Source organism: Nannospalax galili, unplaced genomic scaffold (genome assembly GCF_000622305.1).
Source record: "Nannospalax galili isolate Female #2095 unplaced genomic scaffold, S.galili_v1.0 scaffold996, whole genome shotgun sequence".
Classification (NCBI taxonomy): domain Eukaryota; kingdom Metazoa; phylum Chordata; class Mammalia; order Rodentia; family Spalacidae; genus Nannospalax; species Nannospalax galili.
The window spans coordinates 664095-686062 of NW_008339436.1; the positions used below are offsets into that span (position 1 = coordinate 664095).

Below are 21968 nucleotides of genomic sequence, written 5' to 3' on the forward strand. Positions count from 1 at the left end.
TTTCATACAATGTATTCTGATCATATTCAGACCCTCTCCACCCTTTTGTTGTCTTGTTTTTAAACAAAATGAGTAAGACTTTTGATGGCATAAGCGTTTTGGTTTGGGAGTGTATACCTGCACATGGGTGGTGTTTTGTTGTTGTTCTAGTATTTACCTTACTATCTCATTCATTCTAAATTGAACTCCATTTTATACCTAGATAGTATTTTATTATGCTAATGGATACAGTGGAAAAACAAACCTGTAGTCTCACAACCAGTGTCCTTGAGTAGAGTTCTAAGACACATATTTTTGATCCTAGAATCACACATTATCAATGAATCACTTTGTAAACTACAGTGTTTAATTATGGTTCCTAGTCCATACAATCATACAAATATATTTTTTAGCATATTCTCTTTATTTTATGTGTATGAGTGTATTGCCTGCATGTATGTAAGTATATCCATGTTGTACAATGCCCACAGAGGTCAGAAGAGGGCATTGGATTCCCTGGAACTGAAGTTACGGATGGTTGTTAGCTGTTCTGTGGGTGCTAGGAACTGAATCCGGGTCCTCTCCAAGCAGCCAGTGCTCTTAAATGCTGAGCCATCTCTCTAGCCCACACACCCAGCTTTTAATGCAAGTTCTGGGGATAAAACTCAGATCTTTACTCTTGCACAGCAAGCACTTTACCAAGTGAGCACCCCCTCTCGAAACCAAAGATTTTTTTACCCTCAGAGTAGGGCCATGACTCAAGTACAAAATAAAGTGAACACATGGCAAAGATTTATTTTTCATTTATAAGGGAGCCAGTGTGATGGCCAGCTGGTTTGGAGGAGATGCAAAGAGCAGCAATGTGTAGACAATGTAGACAATCAGGAACACCAGATGAACCTGCTTAACAGAAGCAAAATCGCCTTCTTTCACAGAGCACGGTGAGGGGATCAAGTGTGTTTTCTTTGGAGTTTATTTACATATCTGCAGGCAAAAGTCATTGTCTTGCTACTAGTTTTCCTTAACCCAGATTTGGGAAATTGCTCAAAGACAATGGAAGTGCAGAGACCTCATCCAATTAATAACATATATATAAAGAGGGTCTTGCTGGGCGCTGGGCAGCCTAGGCTGGCTTTGGCTTATGATCCTCCTGCCTCTGCCTTCTTGGTGCTGGGATTAAAGTCATATATCACCACACTGGCCTCCTATGACCTTTTCATCCACTTCAGAGTCTTCCACAATTTCTTAGTACAGGCTTGGATTGTGAACTTATATCTTGCTCTGTGAAACCAGTTTCCTGGACAAGCAGACCTGCCACAGGATCAGGACAGCTCCTAGATCTGCTCATACCTTTCCTGTTGGCATGCTAAGTGTAGTGGGCTGCACTACTCTCTGGGTACATGCAAGGCATGCAAGTCTGGTTTTTATGACCATTTAAAAGCTATGGAAACTGGAGGCTGGAGAGATGGTTCAGTGGTTGGGAGTACTGACCGCTCTTGCAGAGGACCTGTGTTTGATTTCCAGCACCTACATGGTGGCTAACAACCATCCATAACTGTAGTTCCAGGGGAATCAGATGCTCTCTTCTGACCTTCACGGGCATTGCATAACAGAGGTGCACTTACATACAAGCAGGCAATATGCTCATACACATAAAATGAAAATAAATAAACAAAATTTAAAAAAAAAACTATGGAAACTGCTATGATTACTTGAAATCTCAAGCTTCCCCTAGAAGTTAAATTGCCAGGTCCCAGACAAAAGTCAACATGAGCACCTTTCTGGGCAAAGAGGACTTTTCTCTTGGGTCTTTACGAAGGGTCAGTGTAAAGTTAGTTGTGATTTTTCCTCTCTGTCTCTCTGTGTCTCTGTCCCTGTGTCTCTGTCTCTGTCTCCCCCCACCCCCAGCAGGGTGGGAGGGAGGGCACAAAGAGCTGCTGCTCAGCTCTGGTTTGGTTGAAAAATCTCTCCTTTCTGTCTGTCTTGCCCTCAGGTGCTTGGGGTAGGGGATCACCTGCTCCTGTAACCCCTGGTTCTGGTAGATAAGGTAGAAGATGGGGACACTCATAGTTCTGTAGGGGCAGTGCCCTCCCCACTCTCCAGTTGTATGACATGGTGGCACCACAGATGGCATGAGGCACTCATGAGGCAGGAGGCCAGCTTCTAGCATTTCTTCTGAACTGCATGTGCTCTTCCTCTGCCTCTACTGTCCTTGTTCCATCATACTTCGAATGTGATTGTGATTTCTCTCTCCCTCTCCCTACCCCCTCCCTCTCTCACTGTTTATCCCTATCACTCACCCACCCACCCCCTCTCTCTGTTCTTCCCTCCCCCTCTCTGTCTCTCCCTCTGCCTCTCCCTCTCCCTCTCCCTTTCCTCCCTCTCCCTCTCCCTCCCTTTCTGGGTAAAGAGGGCTTTTCTCTTGGACCTTTACCAAGGTTCAAGAAGGGTGTTTGCTGGAGCTGGAATCCAGAACCTGGAACATGCTAAGCAAACTTCCCACCACTGAGCCATGCCTCTAGCCCTGGCTATGTTTTTAAACAGATTCTTCTGTGCTCTTTCCACAGAGCCTACCTAGCCAGTATGCCAAGAGAGGAGTGGGCCTGTAGAGTGGGTAGCTGTGTGGTTGAGGGTCCCCTATGGTCACCATCTGGGCTATTGGGCCGAGAGTTTGCTGAGAGTCTAGCAAGAGGCTTTTTCTCTGCCCAGACCTCAAGAGCTTAGGGCTGCCATTTCTGGCCTCTTCCTGGGCCTTATGGAGATGGGTGTGCATCCCGTTTCCTTTCTTGGATATCTACCTCTCAGGGCCTCAGTGTCTTCACAGGCAAGATAGTGGTTTCTTTATTGGGCAGTGTGGGGCAAATGGAAGTGAGTTGGTATGTGTGGTGATCAGCATCAACATGAGGTCTTCACAGGGCCTCATGGCCCCTGATTGGTCCGTCCCCATCCCACAGTCAAGCCAACACCTTAGTTCTAATTCAGCAACAGAGTTTATTGAGATGACCCCAGCCTGTCTCTACTCTTCTTTCTCATCCCCGTGGGTGATGATATAGCACAGAGACTTGTAGTCGATGTTGCCTGCCAGGTCCATGGGTGTCAGGGCAAACAGCTGCTCCACCTGCAAGAGGCACCACCCTAAGAGATATGGCTTAGTGCTTTGTTCTAAGAGCTGTGCTTTGGGACTCAACTTTTTTAACCCCAAACCTAGACTCCAGTCTGATGTTTTTCTGTTGGCAAATATTGAACAGACTAGGAAGTGGGTTCCAGTGGGGGTGGGGAGCAAAGGGTTCACCCCGGCCACAAAGACAAACCCACCACCTCTATGTTCTCCCTCCAGGTCTTAAGAGATGGCTCCTCTTCTAGAAAGGTCCTGTTACCCTCTGCCTGTACCACACAGGGGCTGGGCTCTGGGCCCTGGGGACACTGGGTCATGAGGCCTCTGCAGTGCCCTGCTGGGGTGCCAAGAACAGATGTTGATTGGAGCCAGAGTGTCTCACCTCAGCTGGAGAGAACTTGTCTGCCTGGGTCAGGAGGAGTTGCTTGAACCTGGGGGAAGGGAAAGCCTGAGCTGGGAGGGAGAGTGGTCATAGCCCAGGAAAGGGCTGGTTATCCGCCAAAGTACAGTGAAGACCCTAGGTTCAGGTGACACCCCCTCAAACACAAATGACCTCGCTGCCCTCTCAGTGTCCTCCCTGGGGATAAGAGGTTCTCACTTACTCATCCTTGTTTACCACCCCTTGGCCGCTGGGGTCAAACATGCGGAAGGCACTCAGGATGGCTTCCTCAGGGTCTGTCCCTGGGGGTGGAGGCAGCTAGGTGAACTGTCACACTCCCAGACTCTAGGCCCCACCCAGGAAGAACCTAGAGTACATGGGAGCTCTTCAAATACCAGAGGAGGTCGGGGGCATTCTGCCCTATAGAGTGTTCCTTGGGGATCAGAGGAGCTAAGAGTGGCCATTTTCCTGTCTGGGAGAATAGGATTTGGGATCTGGAAGTAGATGTTTTCTGATCCCCGAGTCAGGCCAAGATGCACAGAGGTAGGTCCCACACCCTCTGGGTAGGCCGTGGCCAGGCAGGGTTCAGACATATTTCAGGTGGGTTTCAGGTGAGCCTTACCGGGGATTTAGGGGGGGTCAGGTGATGTCAGGCTTACTGTCTGACTAAGGAGGCCCAGACCTGCTGCAGGCTCACCATTGAGTTTCTCCCCGAAGAGTGTAAGGAAGACGGTGAAGTTGATGGGGCCTTTCCCTTCCTGCAGCATGGCGTCCAGTTCCTCCTCTGGGACATTCACTCTGCCTGTGAGAGCAGGACATGAGATGAACACAGGGGCCCTGAATGCTTCAGAGAAGGTCCAGGCTGCCCTCTCCTACTTCCCAGCCAACCAGCCAGCAAGGGGCAGGGGTATCAGGCAGGCAGGAGCAACTCCAGCTAGGGGACTGGGAGGAGTAGCAAAGGTGTGATAGGGGAGGTGTAAGGAGGTGAGAACTCAACCTTAATATCCAGAAAGGGCAGGGACACTGTCCTCTCCCCTACGTACCTAGCTGGGAATAGGTCTCCTTCAGGTCTGACTTACAGATGATACCATCCCGGTTCTGGTCGATGCAGCTGAAGGCCTGGGAGGAGGGGGACTTCAGGTGGGAGATACTACCCCCTTTCTTCCAGGGCAGAAGGAAGGTAAGGGAGAGTCCTGGGTGGTATGAGGAGCAAGGTTGGAGTCCAGACCACTGACTGTGTATGGGGTGTGGAGTGGGTTCTTGTGGGGTGGCAGGCTATTAGAAATGGGGCACTCACTTCTTTGAATTCCTGGATCTGGGCTTGTTCGAACATTGAGAAGACATTGGAAGAGCCTCGTTGGGCCTGCTTGGTGGCCGCAGCCTTGCTCCGGGTCCCAGCCTTCCTGCTGGCCTGTAATACTGATGATGATAAGAGTCTTCCCTCCAGTTCCCCAAAGTGCCCCCTCACTACCACATGCAGCCTCCTAGTACTACCAGGAAAGCCACGGGGAGAGTCATCTTTCCACCCTCTAAAGATCACTTCCCTGGGCCCAATGCAGGTACAAAAGACCCTGGATCTGTCCCTTCTTAGTCCAGAGGTTGCCACCAGGGTGTGACTGGTCTCCTGTTCCCCACCAGGCACTCACCATCCTCTGCAGTGGTCTGTCTGGATGCATGGTCTTGCTGCCAGGCCCCCTTTATGTTTCAGCCTTATCACCCGGAGGCCCAAATAAGGAGAGAAGCAGAAGAGCTAAACTTGGCAGCCCCCACTGGGGGTGGAGGAGGACAAGGGCCCCAAGCAGATTCTAGGCACATTCCTGGTGACCTTTATCTATAACATCTCAGGTTCATCTATCTCTTGTGATCAGGCTCCACCTCTCCCCAGGGCAGAGGGGCTCAAAACTTACCATTCTAGGTAAGGGTCCCTGTGACCCTCATCTGACCATCCCTACAGTAGATCCAGGCCAGACCCTGGCTAGTACTGTCTTTATTCTTTGGATTTTGGAGCAGTCAGTGTTTTTGAGGATGGTCTCTGGCCTGAATCCCCTGGGTTGAGTGTAGACTCTGGGGTCCAGCATGTTGCTTGGATGACAACAGGCAGAAGGCAATTCTGAGCTGGCTGTGAGCCCCACTGAACCCTTTGCTTGGCTTTGGGGTAACTCTAGGGTGGAGTGATAGGTTCATTGCTCCCCTCACATCTATACTTTTGCTGTTGCTTCTGCCTGCCCTGCTAAGACATCCCATCCCCATTTTCTGCATTTCAAGTCTTGTTGTCCATGAACTTCAACTCTTTCAGAGAGTTCTCTCTGATGTCCCTGACTGGGAGCTATAGGGTATATTTCCTGTTTGCCTGGTGGCAGACTTGTTTGTAGCTTCCTCCTAGGTACCCAGCCTGGTCAACATCTGTAATCCAGAGGGCCTGGCACACGGCAGACCTGTGTGATGCATAGGTTGCAAAGTTTTAGAGCATAGAACCATGAGAGTGGGTCATAGTGCCCATCTGATGCTTCTGAACTGTGGACCAAGGGGCTCGGGTTCCACACAGTTCACGACCTTGGTGTGGCAGAGGTGCCAGGGAAACTAGACAGTTTGGGAACAGCACAAGTAGGGCCTCTGGCTGGGTTCACTGTTCATCCTCACCCCAACCCAGCTATGCAAGGTAGGCTGGGAGAATGTAAGCACTTTCATCTGTCAAACCTAAGTCCTACCCCATCTCCCTTTATGTTTGAGTAGGGTCACCTATATAGCCAAGGCTGACCTGGAACTCATTATATAGCCCAGGTTGGCCTTGAACTCTAGATTCCTCCGAGTGCTATGATTCTAAGCCTGTATCATCCCATCAGACTCCAAACCTTCCTTTTGTAAAACACCTCCTTCACTATCTGGAAAAGAAGTTTGTTTCATTTGTTTCAGTTCAGATGTGTAACACCCCCTAAAGAGAGTTAAAACCCAGCGTGGTGGCGCACACCTTTAATCCCAGCACTTGGGAGGCACACATCCCAGGGACAGCCAGAAGCCTGGACCCAGCAGAGTGTTACCTTGTGTCTGTAGTGCTCTCATGTCACCCCATTCTCATTTCTACAGCCTAGCCTGTCACTCTTCACATTCCACTAGGCATAGTGTCTAGAGGAGAGAGCAAATTCCAAGGTACAGCCTGGTCTAAGGACGTACCCAAGGGTATACAGTGATATTTATGTCTTATCCCCACAATCGTTATGCACAAGAGGTCAAAGAGCACTGGACAGGCCCTGTTTAAGTATTTTTTTTAAATATTTAATTAAAAACTCCCACACAGTCCCAGGTTAGTGTAGAGACGGTGGCATGGTACGTGGCCAGATGAGGATGAGGGAGAAGGGTCTGGGTGGTTCCTTGGAGGATACTGAGCCCAGCTTGCTGTTTCCTCCTGGAGCAGAGATTTGAGAGTTGAAGATACCATCCTGCTTGAGGGTGGGGGTGTTCCCAGTGGTGCAGGGTGAGGCCTCCTCACCCTTTCTGATCTCCTTGTAGCAGGGGCTTGGAGGCTCTCTCCTCTGGCATCTCCTGGGAAGGCTCATCCTGGAACCACAAGCCACTCAGGGGTGGGTGTATGTGAAGGAAAGAGTCTCCTTGAGGCATCTGTGTCCTGAAAAGTCCTCTCTATTCAACTGTGCCTTCTTCCAGGGCTCCCTAGTCTCTTCAGTCACTGGCAAGAAAATATTCAGGCCTGGGTAACCAGCAGCCCTTGCTTTCTTGGGAGCCCATGTCTGGTCTGGCCAACCTAGTAGAACTGCCGCTCCATGGCAGGGTGACTTCTCAGGGAAGCCAGGCCATAGCAAGGTCCAGGGGACACTCCCTTGGAAGGCCAGCCAGGCCAGGCCCACAGCTGTTGAGCGGCAAGAAGTGTAGAAGCCATGCCCTGAGTGAGCAACTCCCTTCTCAGTAGATGAGTCTAGCAAGAAAGGCTTTGGCTTCTCTAGAGGTTCCTCCTCCTCCCAGCCCCGGGCCCCGAGTCCGAGGGTTCTAGGGCTGTCCCACTGACTCTGGAGAAGAGGCCTGCTCTGCTTGCAGGGCCCTCTCTCTGTCTTCCAGGGATAGCAGCAGAATTGGAGGCCCCCTGCCCTGTTGGGCTGGGTGCACCTGTGGGGTGTGAAGTCCCTCAGGAGTCCAGGTCCCTACCCTTGTGGCTTGGATCTCACTGGCCCAGCATGCAGGCCTTCTTGCAGGCCACCGCAGAGACCAGGGCTGCCCCCCTGCCGCTGCCCTCCTCTGATTCGATGAAAGTGATTTCGCAGTTGGGCGTCAGCCTGCGCACGCTGGCGTGGAACCGCTCCTTGAAGCTGAACAAGAGGAAAACAGGGCTGCTGTCTCTCCTCCCACCTTCACAGATGTCACCCCTGCCACCAGTTCACGACATCGTGGGCGGGCTCCCCTAGGGGACTGTCCTCAGCATCCAGGAGGCCCAGCCGGGAAACAGGACAAGCTCACAAATGCCTGCAGCTGAGAGCCACGCCCTCCGGGTCTCCCTTTGGTAGGGAGAGGCTGGACCGTGGTGGGAAGGTGGGGCTCACCTAGGGTGCAACTTGTACACGGAGCCATCCACGCCCACCGTGATACGCATCACCTCCTCGCTACGGCTCTCGCGCATGCGATTGATGACCCCCGCCAGTCCGGCTGAGCACATGTGCGCGGCGCGGGTGGACACGCTCTCGCAGGCGTGACGCACGATGTCGCAGTCGGTGATTGAAGGCCGAAGCCCCAAAGTACTTAGGATGTTGTGGATCTGCTTGCGGTCGCCGGAGTCGCTGCAGGCAGGACGGGGGAGGGCAGCCGCTGAGGGCTAGATGGCCAAATGGGGGAGCCCCTCCTGGAGAAGTGGGAAGGACCCTAGCGACCCAGCCCAGGAGCAGCAGTTGCTTGGTCAGTTCTGTTCTGACTAAATGGGGGTGACAACGCCACGTCTCAGGGCTGTGGCTTGGACGAAGAGAGACAGTGGCTTCTGCTAGTTGAAAGTGACCAGGGAACGTGTGCATAGAGTCAGCGCCCCTCGCGGCTTGACTAGGGGCCAAAGGTCCCGGTTCCATGTCCCCACTGTGCCCCTAACCTGGTACTCTGCCTTCCCCAGAGCCTGCCCCATTCCTCTGTGTCGCCGCCCCTGGGCCCAACCCAGCTCCCACCCCCTTCCCTCCTCCTGCACCCCGCCCTGGTCCTGCCCCCTTCAGGCACCTCTCCACCTGCGACACAAAGCGGGTTTCGAAGGCACCGCGCGTGCGCAGCTTCTCCGAGGCCTCTCCATGGAACAGAAGGTTCTCGTCCACCAGCTTGAGCAGCACAAGTCGTACCAGCTCGCCCATGTACTTCCCGCCAATGAGCTTTTCGTACCTGGACACAGGATGGCTGATTATGCCAGCTGGCCCTTAGGGGAAATCCCCCCCAGGCTCCATTCCAGTTATATAAGTCCGATAGTGGGATACCTCACCCATGCCCACCTCCACCCAAGTCATTGTCCAATGTACTCGCCCTCGAGCCTCCCACATATTTGTAAACCAAGGCTTCAGAAACTTCCTGAGCTAGGAATGTGCACATTTTCAATAAAGTTGAGGGATCACATCTGGCTTTGTTGTTGGCTCTGGTGTATGAAAGGGACAGGGGCTTGAGGAGCCTATGCAGTCTTCTGATACCAGACCCCTGCAAGCTTTGTGTTAAGCACACAGCTTGTGGCAGTGTTAGTGCCCAGCGTGGCACACTGCAGACTGCCATATCTTTGCTTAATTTGTGAGGCTCCATATTTTCATCCTGAAATACACCTGATACTAATAAGCTAACAGGGGCCTGTGAGGGTCTGAGCTGAAGCTCATGAAGTAGTACAGGACTGTTACCAAGTAGGTGCCTAGCACATGATAGCCACGATTAATGACAAGTTCTGTGCAACTGGCTCTCAGATGTGTTCTGCCAACCTACAGCATTCTACAAAAATACTAATATTCAGTTTGTGAAACTGGGACCCATGTGCCATGGGGGAACTCTGGTTTAAATCTTGTGAGGGCCTCTCAGATCCATGTGTGGCAGGAGGTGGCCTGTCAGAGCAGAGAAGAAGGGCATTATACCATCACTACACCACGGCAGTTCACAGGGGGCAGGTCATGACTGAACTGAAGGAAGGAGCCAGCTCACAGAGGGGCCATCAATTTGCTTTCCCCCAGAGCTACTTATAAACAAGCCATGATGTGTTGTGGCTCAATTCTCATCTGCTGCTACGTGCCCAAAGTTGGGCTGGGAGGGAGGGGGGCATCCTTACAGCTGCTGACCGGGGTTCACAGAACTCTCGTCCACCATGCGGTCGTATTCCAGCAGGAACTCATCCAGCTCTCCTGAATCCCCGAAGGCGCCCCATTCAGTGTTGACACACATACGACCCTCATCCCCTTCTACCAGCTCCACATTCTGCATCTCTTCCATGTAGCAGGCATTGCAGCCAGTGCCTACAGGGATGGGGCACGTTAGGCTATAAGAACTGGGGTGGGAGGTTGTGGGGAGAGGCTGGAAGGTCTGGGTGACTGTGTGACCCAGAGTAGCTAGGTCAGTCTCTGGACTGCCCTCTTCTCTGAAAAGGATAGTAATACCCACCCATTACCTGGGTAACCAGGGGAATGGAGAAAAGCAAACAGCTGGAAATGGATGTGAGGTGCAGTGGTTTTATCTTATCTATACCCCACCCTTATTTTCTGGCACTTTGTAACTACATATTTAAGCCCTCTTTTCCCTGAGCCCTTTCGAGGGTATCTCAAAGTGAATAAGGTATCATGTAGGCCCTTAGGACAGTTCAGAGAGAACTGCAGACAGAACCGGCCCTGCCCTGCCCTGTACAAAGTGAAAATGGTGGAGACATGTGGTTTTTCTTTTTCTTTTCTTTTCTTTTATTTGTCTTTTTGAGACAGGGTCTTCCCATAGCTCCAGATGGCCTGGAGCTAGCTATGTAGACCAGGCTGGCCTTGAACTCACAGAGATCCACTTGCCGCTGCCTCCCAAATGCTGGAATTAAAGGCGTGCACCACCACACCTGACTGTGTTCTTAAATTATTAAGAGTGCAGTGTGAATTAAGAGTGCAGTGTGTTTAAATTATTATGCAGTGTGAGACTGTGTGGGCTGCTCAACCCTCAAGCTGGCAGGGACATTGAATGCCATGCTGGTCAGCAGCCCACTCCATAGGAATCTGGGGCCAGTCATGCCTAGACTAAAAGGTTTTTTGTGAAAAAGCAGAAATCCAGACTTTCACGTGAATTCTCCCAATCTTGGTACTTTACAATCTTGGTAATTATTGTAAATAAAATTTTAAATACTGATCAGTCAACAAGTGAATTTGTGGGCAAATATGAGTCATGGACTCATATCTGGGAGGTATCTCTGGGAAGGGTGTGCCTGGGCAGTGGAACTGTAGTTTAGCTTGGTGAGACTTCAGGTTGAGGTGCCTTGGGATCCCCAGGAGAAGCTAGAGAGGAGACAGCTGTGGGATCGTAGGGGCCAAGCACAGCCAAGGACAATTGGAGCAATAACTCTTCACTAGATAAGTGAGACTGAAGGTAAAAGGAGTAGTAAGCAGAAGAGAGATAAAGCAAGGTCAGGCTGGAGCTTAGAGTACCAGCATACATCCATTTATAATGCTTTACATATGCATGCCTATAAAATGAGTGACATTTATAAGATATGAGTTGTTTAGAGTGCAAATAAAATTACACATGGGAATCTATGAATACAAATTCATGGCATTGGAGGGCTGGCTCTGAAGGGCATATAACACAGGATTTCCTGGGTAATCAGGGCCCAGAAAGTTCAAAGAAACACTCTCCCTCCCCCCTTGTGCCCAGCAGACAACTGATTTGATCGAAATGCTCACTCCAGACTACAGGAACTTCTAAGAAAGTCTGAGGGGAGGGGAAGTTGGTGTGGAACCCCGATCGCTGGGTGGGAGGGGAGGGCTATGATGCCTTTTCCTGGAATCTCCTTCCCTCTAGGGTGGTTCAGGGACTGCTGTCAGGGGCAGGGCTAGGGTAGGGTGGAACCAACATTACCAGTGCTGAATTTCTTCCACTTGGACAAATTTGTCCAGTGTGGTCAGTTTTCTGGATAAAATAGTTTAATTACATCCAGATAAGCAGGGCAGATGTGCAGCTGGCAGGCCATCTGATGTCCTGATGCTGCAGGAGTTGAAATGCTTCCTGCCAACATAGTTCCTGCACCACCACACCCCCAAGGCCACCTGGCTCAGGTACCAGGCCTACACTGACTGGCACAAGTTGTTAGTGCTTTGGCATTCACTCCTAAGCTCCTAAGGCCCCTTGCAGCCTGGAAGGGATACAGGAAGAGAAGCTCTAAGCTCTTACCCACAATCATGCCGACCTCACACTGGCGGTCTTCATAGTAGCAGGAGATCATTGTGGCCACTGTGTCATTTACCATTGCTACCACATCCATCTCAAAGTCCTGCCAAGAAGTACAGAGGCCATGACAGTGGAGCTGGGGAGAGGGCCCTGAGATGCAAGGGTGGGGACCCAGGGCAGCCCCTCAGAGCTAAATGTCCTTACCCCTCTCCTCTTGATGGCATCTCGAAGAAGCCCCACAATATTGTTCCCTTCTGCTCCAGAGGCCTTGAAACCCTTGGTCCAGTTGAGGAGGATGCCCTGTAGGGGTAGAAAGGCCTCATGGCTGCTTTACTGGCAAGGAACTGTGGCCTTAAACCAACTGCTTCCAAGGCCACACAGCCACAGGGCCACACACACACTTCACATTTGATTCACATTTGAGCTTTGCGAGGTATAGGGAGCAATTCTTCACAAATACATTCAATTTAGGAAACACATGCAAGGAACCCAGGGCCTTGAGCATTCTGGGCAAGTGATCTACCACTGAGCTATATCCCCATCCCAAAAATGTTGACCAGCAAAGCTCAGAGATAGGATTCCAGAGTAAAGGATAGGGTAGGTAAGCTCATAGCAGAGCAGTGCTGTACAACATTGGGCTTCCTCTGAAAGATGAATCCTGCTTCACATGAAGGTACCACATGGCTCTCCCTGTGGGGCTTGGAGTTTAGAAAACTATGGGAGATGTGGGTTTGGCTGCTGTTTTTGCCTTGGGTCATGACCTGGCTTTGTCTCTGACACAGAGGTAGTGATCAGTTTAGATGTATACTTGACACAATGCAGAATCACCTGGGAAGGGAATCTCAATGAGAGACTGTCTACATAAAGTTAGCCTGTGGGCATGTCTGTATGGGATTATCTTGATATCTTGATTACATTAGTTAGGGAAGACCTGCCCACTGTGGGTAGCACTATTCCCTATGCAGAGGATCCTGAGCTGTACTGAAAGTGGAACAAGCAGCCAGGCATGGTGGCATATGTATCTAATCCTACCAGAGGCAGGTGGATTTCTGTGAGATCAAGACCAGCCTGGGATGATCTACATAGTGAATTCCAGGCCATCTGGGACTAAATAGTGAAACCCTGTCTCAAATAAATAGACAGACAGAGTGGAGAAAGTGAGCTGAACATGAGCAAGCATGCATCCTTTGCTTTTTTGTTTCTGATTATGAATGTGATATGACTAGATCCTTCAAACTCTTTTGTTGATGACTTCCCTGCTATGATGAACTGTAATCTGGAACTGTGAGCTAAATTAAAACCCTATTGGGGCTGGAGAGATAGCTCAGCAATTAAGAACACTGGTTGTTCTTTCAGAAGACCTGGGTTTGAATCCCAGCACCCACATGGCAGCTAACAACTGTCCGTAACTCTAGTCCCAGGGGATCCAACAGCCTCTGATGACTTCTGTGGGCATTGCATGACATGGGTGCACTTACCTACCTGCAGGCAACACACACATACACATAAAATAAAAATAATAAATAAAAATTTTTTTTAAAGACTGAAAAAAAAACCCCTATCTCCCCTAAGTTGCTTTTGTTGGGGTATTTTCATCACAGCACAGAAAGGAAACTAAGACAGAGGTCTTATGTTTTATGTGTATCTGTATGGTGTATGTGTGTACATAAAAATGGTAGGCTAACTTGTAAGCTTGGAGGTGGGGTAGATTTTCAGATCCTTTCCATTTCTAATTCATCCAGAAGCAGTGAGGTGTCTCTGTGCTCTGTAGTGAGCTGGAGCCCCCTTCATGCAGCCAGCTCCCACATCCCACTGGGAGCAAGTTGCTTAACTTGCTCCCTTATCTGTGGTGGAGTGACTGTAGCATGGGTTCCCTGGGTTGTGAGAGACTTTGCCACATAATAAGAACCAGCTGATGCTATGTTAGTTTGCCAAAGTGCCACAGATGGGAAGTGACGGGGCCATGGTTGGAATTCATCTCTCCCTTCTGAGTTTGGGCTCTTTCACAGCATAGGCTGGGGGACTGCATCTGAAGGCATCATGAGCAGAATTCCTCTGGAGCGTAGTTCCATCCATTCATTCCCCCTCCCCTCCACCTGGCTCACCTTGTCTATGTCTTCGTGCCTCACAGGAAAGGAGAAGGTGAAGCCCAGGGGTAATTTCTTGTGCTTCATCTGATGCTTGTCCAGGAAGTCAGAGATGCACTCAGAGATATAGTCGAAGAGCTGGGAGATGCACCAAAGTGGCCTTGGGTCAGGGCTGGGCCAGTAACAGCCATCCCCAGGAACTGTGCCAAAGTGCTCCTTAGAGGTGCTCAGACATTCAACCCCAGACCCTGCCACTGGATGCCAGGCCTGCCTGAAGTTTCCTTCTTCTTCTTTTAAAAAAATTTATTTAATTTTATTTAATATGTATGAGTGTTCTGCTTATATGTATGTAAATGTACTCATGTTGTGCAATGCCCGTGGAGGCCAGAAGAGGGTGTTGAATCCCCTAGAACTGGAGTGTTAGCCACCATGTGGGTGCTGGGAACCAAACCCAGGTTCTCTGCTAGAGCAGCCAGTGCTCTTGACCACTGAGCCATTGCTCCAGCTCCTGCAGTTTCTTTTCTGCTACTTATCAGAACTCAGGCCCTACACCTCCCCAGATGGAGAACCCTGCAGACTGCAGGCCCCAGAGGAACATGACATGGAACTGGCTGTTCCCAGTTTAACTGTGCCCTAAGCCCTGTCCCCCTCCTAGACTCAGTGAGATCTGGCCTCAGGCCTGGACGGCTGTCCCATGAAGCTCTGGGTGAAAGCCCATTCCTGGCCATGACTTATGATGTCTGTGTCTTGTGCTATTTCCAGGAGTCCTGGCTGCCTGACCCATGCTGAAGGCTGTCCCCCATCTCTTGCCCCACAGGACTGTGCATTGCTGAGTACTCTGTAGTTGGACCATGGAGCTGCCTTAGGACATGAACATTCCTATGCTGAAGGAGTGGTGAGGGAGGGCTGGGTGGCTGTGGGAAGCCTTTTGCTTGGTTACCCCTCTGAGAATGAGCCTTGCCTTGTGCCTGGCTGTAACCAGGAGCTCTGACTTTGCCAAGGGCTCATCTACTTCTGTGTCCCCCGATCTGAGTCCTCCTCATGTGTGTGTGTCGGGGGGTGGCATGCTGCTTGGGCAGACATTGTATTCCTGTCATCCTACTTGGCATACATGTGTTAGAGAAGGAGTGGTGGCCTTTGAGGAGTGATAAGTTTTGCAAACTGTAAGAGGCTGGACAAGCATGGTTTCTGGCTGCTCAATCCTTATACATTCTCTAGGAAATTGAACAAAGGCTGGGTTTTCTCCTGCCACTGACCTCTGTTTAGCCCCTTCCTGTCCCTTCTGACTGTGGGACTTGGAATGGCTTTTAGCCTCTGAGCTGCCTTCTTGGGTCTCTGGAGTTGGATGGCCTACCATCCATCACATCTGTCTTTGGGGCCCTCCCATCAGGACTAACTAAGTCCTGAGGCTCTGGGTGACCTTGATCCCCCAGCCACCCATCCCCAGCCCCTCAAGCTGCTCACCATCTCTGCAGTGCCCGTCATGGCGTCCTCGGGGATGGAGTACATCTGATGTTTGGTCTTCACACTCCACTGCCCTGCCTCCCCCTCTCCCACTTTCACCAGCATCACCCTGAAGTTGGTGCCTCCCAGGTCTAAGGAGAGAAAGTCTCCAACCTCTGCAAGAAAAGGGAGATGTGCTCAGCCTCATAGCCTGCCCAACAGGTGGGGAAGGTATGGGGTCCCCAGAGGATCTGGATGAGGGGACGCTGGCCCAGACACTGGGGTGGTTGGGACATATGCTAGAGCACGCTATGGGAGGGTCAGAGGTGAACTGGGGAATATCAGTGGGAAACCCCTGTATTAGGTAGAGGCAGCCAATACGCAGGAAGCCATTTAAAACCTAGAGTCATGAACCAGACTCTGGATGGGACTGAGGTTCTTCACGTGATCACCGAGACAAAAACACCAGTTTTCCTGAGGCTTGACAGTTCCAGACTGGGCCTGCACACCCAAGAGCTTCAGGCAGCTGGACAAAAATCAGCCCAGTAAGTTGAGGGTGCCATGGTTCACCCAGGAGGTTCCTGACTAGGGACAGCTGAGCCCTGAGGTACCTGAGCCTTCTGGGGTGGAACGCACGTAGGTGGGCAGCATCTTCACACTGGCCTCCTCATGGGTCTCCAGCCTCAGGCCACGGTCCATCTCCTTCTGCATCCTCCTCATCACCTTCTTCAGGTCTTCCTCCTGCAGTTGGAACTCTGCCAGGATCTGCTCCGCCTGTATAAATGGGGAGGGCAGGGAGTGGCAATAGCTGTCACCAGGAATATCCACACACCAAGGGTCTCTTTTTGTCTTCTGACCTTGGATGAAGGATGATCTACATCTCAGACTGTTTGGCACAGTTTATTTCCAGGGATTCCAAGGCCAGCCCCTCAACAATTAGCATGGGTATGCTGGAGGGGTAAGTAGGAGGGCACTGGGTAGCTTTGTCCTTAGCACATCCTTGTGACACAGGATCTTGAAATGCCTCCTTTTGCCCCTAAGATTGGGCATGAGGGGAGAGTGTTCAGTGGAGAGTTAGCGAGATAGAGATGGAGTCTATTGGGGACAGGTAGCTAGCATTACTGTGTAAAGAGCCAGTTTTTTGGACTCCTAGGGCTTTGTGAAATGAATGGACCAGGCAGCACCAGCATGCATAGGCCAGAGTAGTTGGAGTGACCCCTAGTATCCATCAGGGGTCTGGCTCACAAAGCAGGGCCATCCAGTGTGCAGGAAGCCTATGTATGAGAAGCTCAAATGCAATACCGCCATTCCTGAGTGTGGACCACCAAGGTGTGGGGCTCACCCTCCACACAGTGGCAGATGGACAGATAGAAAGTTTAGCTGGACCCTGCAGGCAGGCAGCTGTGTATCTGTCCCCTTTGAACAACAGTGAGTGTTCACAGAGAAAAGACCATGTTAGTACATTGGTTGTCTGGGCAGTGATAAGAAAAATAATCACAAAGATATTTTCATTTTTGAATCAAAAAGGAAAAGGGGAAAAAAGACTGATAAAAGCCATGGATCAATTCTTTACAAGAAATTGCACTGCTTTTGTCTTATACATAAGCTCAGTAGATTGGAGGAATTCTGAACCCCAGCCAGGAAGTAACATAGCCACTTTCTCCTTCTGCCTCAGTTACCCAGATTTTGTTCAGGAAGGCTGGGTTGCACTTTAAACCCTGATAAGGCTAAGCTGAACATAACAATTCTGTCCCCTTTGGTTGGAGATTGGGTATGTGACCCAATTCTGATCAATGACAGGTCGAAGAGAAGCCTGATTTTAGCAGGAGAGGGACTTCTATACCTCCCAATTTGTGAACACAGCTGTGTAAATATGTGATGTTGGCATTGCAGCAGTCTTCTTGGAGCTATGAGGAGACAGGCTAGGAAGAAAAGGCTGTTAGCTTACTACACATGGCAGAGAAGTGAGGTTGATGCCAGATCCATCCAGCTCTACATGTAGTCACTTAAGCCATGGGAAGCCAGACTCTTGCTGCCTTTCAACTAAAGGATTCCCAATGGTATAGATCATTAGTTAGCAACTACTTTTTTTTCCATTTCTTTTTTTGAGACAGGGTCTCTCTGTAGCCCCTGCTGCCCAGAATTCATCATGAAGACTAAGCTGGCCTCTGCCTCCCAAGCTCTGGGATTAAAGGTGTGTGCCACTCCACCTGGCAATAATCACATTTTAAACAAAATTTTCTCTTTGATTCATTTTATTTTGTGTGCATGAGTATTTTTCCTACATGTACATAAATGTGCTACGTGTGTGCAATGCCCACAGAGGTCAGAAGAGGAGGTTGGATCCCCCAGAACTGGAGTTATGATGGTTATTAGCCATTATGTGAGTTCTGGGAATTGAACCCAGGTCCTCTGGAAGAGCAGCCAGTGCTCTTAACTGCTGAGCCATCTCTGCAGCTCCAACAATCACTTTTTAACAAGAAACTCCACATCTAAAGTTTAAGCCAAGGAAATCCAGGAAGGAATGGGGTTAACAAGAACTCTGACTAAAGACATAGACTCAAATGCCAGCACCGGCTGAGCATAGGGTGAGCATGCAGTCTGCCATCTACCCCTGCCCCTAGCCCTGCAGAGCACACTGTGGAACAATCCAAGTTGTTCTCAAAGCAGCATCCTTTTCCTCTTCTGTTTCTTTTCAAAGCTTATGAAAGTAGACTTTGCCAGAAAGACTTTTCTAGAATAGTAAGCTGCTTATCTTCTCCTCTGAGATACAGTTGTTCAAAGGGACCTCATGTAAGACTCTGTGATCTCTTGACATAAACAATGCTGATCTTCCAAGGGTTTACCTCTCTGGCCCTGTGGGGCTCCATCCTACCCCTCTGTCATGGTAGCTCTCCTGGTGACTGGAGGCCTGAACTCTGATTTTCAGTTCAAGGTTCTTCATGAAAGGAGCTAACACTTCAGGCTGAGGTCTCTGGAGAGGACCAGGGCTAGGAAGCAGGTCCAGGGTGGCTGGGTAGTATGCGGTTGCACTCACTAGCTGGTCACTCTGAGTGATCCCTGCCCAACAGAGCTGAGAGCTTGCCCAGCCCTTGGAGGGTCCCAATGAGATGTGATAGATGATGGCTAGTGTTTCTATTTTTCACAGATGTGGGGGGTTGGCAGGGGCCTACAATGTGTGGGGAGGCCTGAGTCATCACCTTCTGCATCCTGATGGCGGGAGGAGTGGGTATCCTGACACTGACTGAGGCCTAGGCTCTGCAGCTTCTAGAGGCCAGAGAGTGCCCCGAGGACCAGGACATCATGTGAAATCAAACTGAGATCATCTGTCCAGACGACTGTGTGCTGTTTCCATCAAAATTTAATTTTGATCCATCAATCTCTAGGAATCTGTTCTGTAGACAGAGTCCTGCAAATATTTCACAGGATGTATACAAGAATGTCCTTGGTATGATAGAAGACCCCCCCCCGCAATCACAAGACACTGTGTTAATCAGCAAGAGGACCATGAGTCAACCCAAGGTATCTGCCACTATGGAGCCACCTTCTGCAGCCTTTACAGAGAAGAAGGTAGAGCTTCCTGGCACTGAGGATGTGAGATGGAACCCTCAGCAGGGCCTGACCCCATTTCTGTAGAGTTGCTTCTGGCCTGTGGGTCTGACTAGTTCTGTAGGCTACCAATAAAATTTAAATCTATTTAAAATAGAAATCCTTTTACAGGAACAATCTGGATTTCCAACAAACTAGGTCTGTATTCTTAAGGAGGCTATACAGAAGAGGAAAGCCTGTCCCCTAGTGGTGGACTTGGCCTAACTTGCTGGGTCAAAGAACCCTCATGCTAAACCAGGCACTGACAGGAGTTCCCACACCCCATCCCCACTGAAGGAACTATAGGGATTCCCTCACATATCCTTATGTCCCTTCCCTATTTCTGGTGATGCAGGCTAGAGGGTGGGTGCTGAAAGATTCTTAGGCTGCGATCACCTAGGAGCTCAGCTCTCACTATGAAAAGTGTTTTCTAAAGATGAGCTTCATCCTTGGAGAATGAAGCCCCCTTTCCAGAGTGCATTGGGCCCCAAGATGCCCATACTGCTGACATCGCTCAGTGTGCAACCCAGAAGGAGGTCTGACTAGGAGTGGCTCCAGAACCCTCAAGCCTTTTATCATTTCATGATGAAAGCCTGCCCAACAGTCCCTGTGGGCTGTGCACAGAAGCAAGGACTACAGGCTGTGCCTACTCCAGTTACCCTGGGGGTGTTAGACTGTTTCCACAATCTATGTGAAGAACAGTGGGCAGAGGGCAGAGAAAATGGCAAGGCCTAGAGAGCAAAAACATTTGCTGACAGCTTGAGGCATAGGGGTGAGAGGAAGAGAAGAATCTGGAAGGACACTGTGGGCTAGCCTGAAGCAGAGATGCCATTGAGATCAGGCAGCCTGGGAAACTGGGACCTGATCTAAGCACTTTATGCATCTTCCTGCACAGGGGATATTTGTCCGAAGTATGTACGGCTGTCTATCTATGGCCAGAGTTTAGGGGAATGTTGGGAGCCCTCAGTGTGGAGATATTCTTAAGGACACAGACCTGAATGAGGTCAGTGGGTTGTCCAAGGTGGGAAGCACAGTGGGAGGATGGAGTTGGCAGGGCAGAGCAGGCTTTGAGAAGTCACAGTAAATAGCAAGACACCATCAAGTGTTGCATTTGACAGATGAGAACGATTCTATTGTAGCAGTAGTAGAGGTGGCCCTGGGGACTGTGGACCCCAGAGAACCTGGCCAAGGGCCAAGATAGTCTGTGAACAAAAGCTATAACTCACAAGGGCCAGTGCCAGTCCCACGTCCAACCTCAACCTGGCCCCTCTTCTCCCTGGCCCTATGGTAGCCATATATACAGGAATGAGTGACCCATGGCCAGCCACCCACATGTTGGGGAATATAACCCCATATCCTTCCCAGAACTTCCATGAAGTGACCCTGAGAGCCAAGTAGCACTAGGAAAAGCCCCAGGCCAGGCACCACTAGCTCAGGAGCAAGTTCCCTTAGACTCTACAAGAGATGGTCAATGGTGGCCCCAGTAAGGAGGGAGTGGTGGGAAGAAGGGCTGAATCCAGGACTCCTACAGGACTGCAGGCCTCCTCCAAGAGCCCAGTGCCAGTTCATCATCCCCTATCCTCAACTTGAGGGTGCTGGCCTAGAGGTTACCCTCCCAATCCTCTAGGCTTTACGTGGCCCTTACCAGAGTTAAGGATGAGTGGGCTCTGGTCCTTGTAGCATCTGTTGCCATCTCTCTGAGAGGATCAGCATGAGGTAGTTGGGGAGATGGAGACGTTCCTGCCTCCTGAAGCCACCTGTAGCAGGTGAGGGCTGTCTGACTGAGTGTTATGCAAGGCAGGCAGTCCAGGACTTCTGTGCTAGTGGGCCGATGGGCAACTGCTGAAATACTCTGCCCACTGTCACAGGGGCAGGGGCAGGTCCAGGTCAAAGGAGAGCCATGTGGTGTCAAGTTTGACAAAGGCCATGGGGACAGGACTATGAAGCAGAGTGCCATGCTTTCTGAACAGTGGTTGAGATTACTGTTGAGAGGTTGAGGAAGTGGCCGGAGCCAGCTTATCCATCCTGTACCCCTTGGCCTTGTGAGGGAAGGCTATTGACCGGGCTGCCTTAAAGGGCAGGAGGGAAAAACAAGTAGGACTACTGAGGACTTGGTGTGTTCCAGGAGCAGTGAGGATCCCTATGGGTTTGTGTCTGTGGAGAGGTTGGCTATGCATTTCATATAATCCAGGGTTCTAGCATGGAGGTTGGGTGGGAAGGGGCAGCTGGTGGTAGGAAGACAGCTTCTGGGTGCTGGAGAGATGGCTTAGTGATTAAGAGAACTTACTGCTCTTCCAGAGGACCTGGGTTCAGTTTCCAGAACTCACATGGCAGCTAACAACCATCTGTAACTCCAGTTCCAGAAGATCAAACACCCTCTTCTGGCCTCTGTGGGCATTGCATGCACATGGTATACTTAAGTACTTGCAGGCAAAACACTCATACGTACAGAATAGAAGTAAATAAATCTTTTTTAACAACACAGCTGTGGGGCTGGAGAGATGGCTCAGTGGTTAAGAGCACTGGCTGTTCTTGCAGAAGACCCCAGTTCGATTCCCAGCACAGACATGGCATGCCATGCCTCCAGTGCCAGGGGGAATCGTACACTCTTTTCTGACTTCTGAGGGCACTGCATGACACGGGCGTGCCTACATACATGCAGGCAATATGCTCATACACAAAAATAAAAATAATAAATAAGGGGCTGGAGAGATGGCTCAGCGGTTAAGAGCACTGACTACTCTTGCAGAGGACCCGAGTTTGATTCCCAGCACCCAAATGGCGACTATGAACAATCCTTAACTCCAGTTCCAGGGGAATCTGACGCCCTCTTCTGACCTCCATGGCATTGCAAGACACGGGTGCACTCACATACATGCAAGCAATACATTCATACACATTAAAAAAAATAAAAATAAATATTAAAAAATAATAATAATAAAAAAATACTTTTAAAAATACAGCTTGAGATCTGGGCATGGTAGTGCATGCCTTTAATCCCAGCACTTGGGAGGCAGAGGCA

General features: G+C 50.3%; 2 protein-coding genes across 2 annotated transcripts; both read right to left on the minus strand.

Annotated features, from left to right (window-relative positions):
* Positions 1-2954: 2954 nt before the first annotated feature.
* Positions 2955-4878, minus strand: Myl7 (myosin light chain 7). Its single transcript, XM_008834066.1, has 6 exons — positions 4771-4878; positions 4517-4592; positions 4171-4275; positions 3697-3775; positions 3477-3525; positions 2955-3097 (listed from the first exon to the last, which is right to left on the minus strand). The coding sequence occupies exons 1-6, from the start codon at positions 4804-4806 to the stop codon at positions 2996-2998; spliced, it is 447 nt and encodes a 148-aa protein (XP_008832288.1). The 5' UTR covers positions 4807-4878; the 3' UTR covers positions 2955-2995.
* Positions 4879-7638: 2760 nt separating this feature from the next.
* On the minus strand, positions 7639-20639 carry Gck (glucokinase). The gene is made up of 10 exons (XM_008834067.1): positions 20592-20639; positions 15970-16132; positions 15380-15534; positions 13934-14053; positions 12033-12128; positions 11832-11931; positions 9748-9931; positions 8676-8831; positions 8021-8254; positions 7639-7789 (listed from the first exon to the last, which is right to left on the minus strand). Exons 1-10 carry the CDS (start codon positions 20637-20639, stop codon positions 7645-7647), a joined length of 1401 nt encoding a protein of 466 aa, XP_008832289.1. The 3' UTR covers positions 7639-7644.
* Between the last annotated feature and the right edge of the window lie 1329 nt (positions 20640-21968).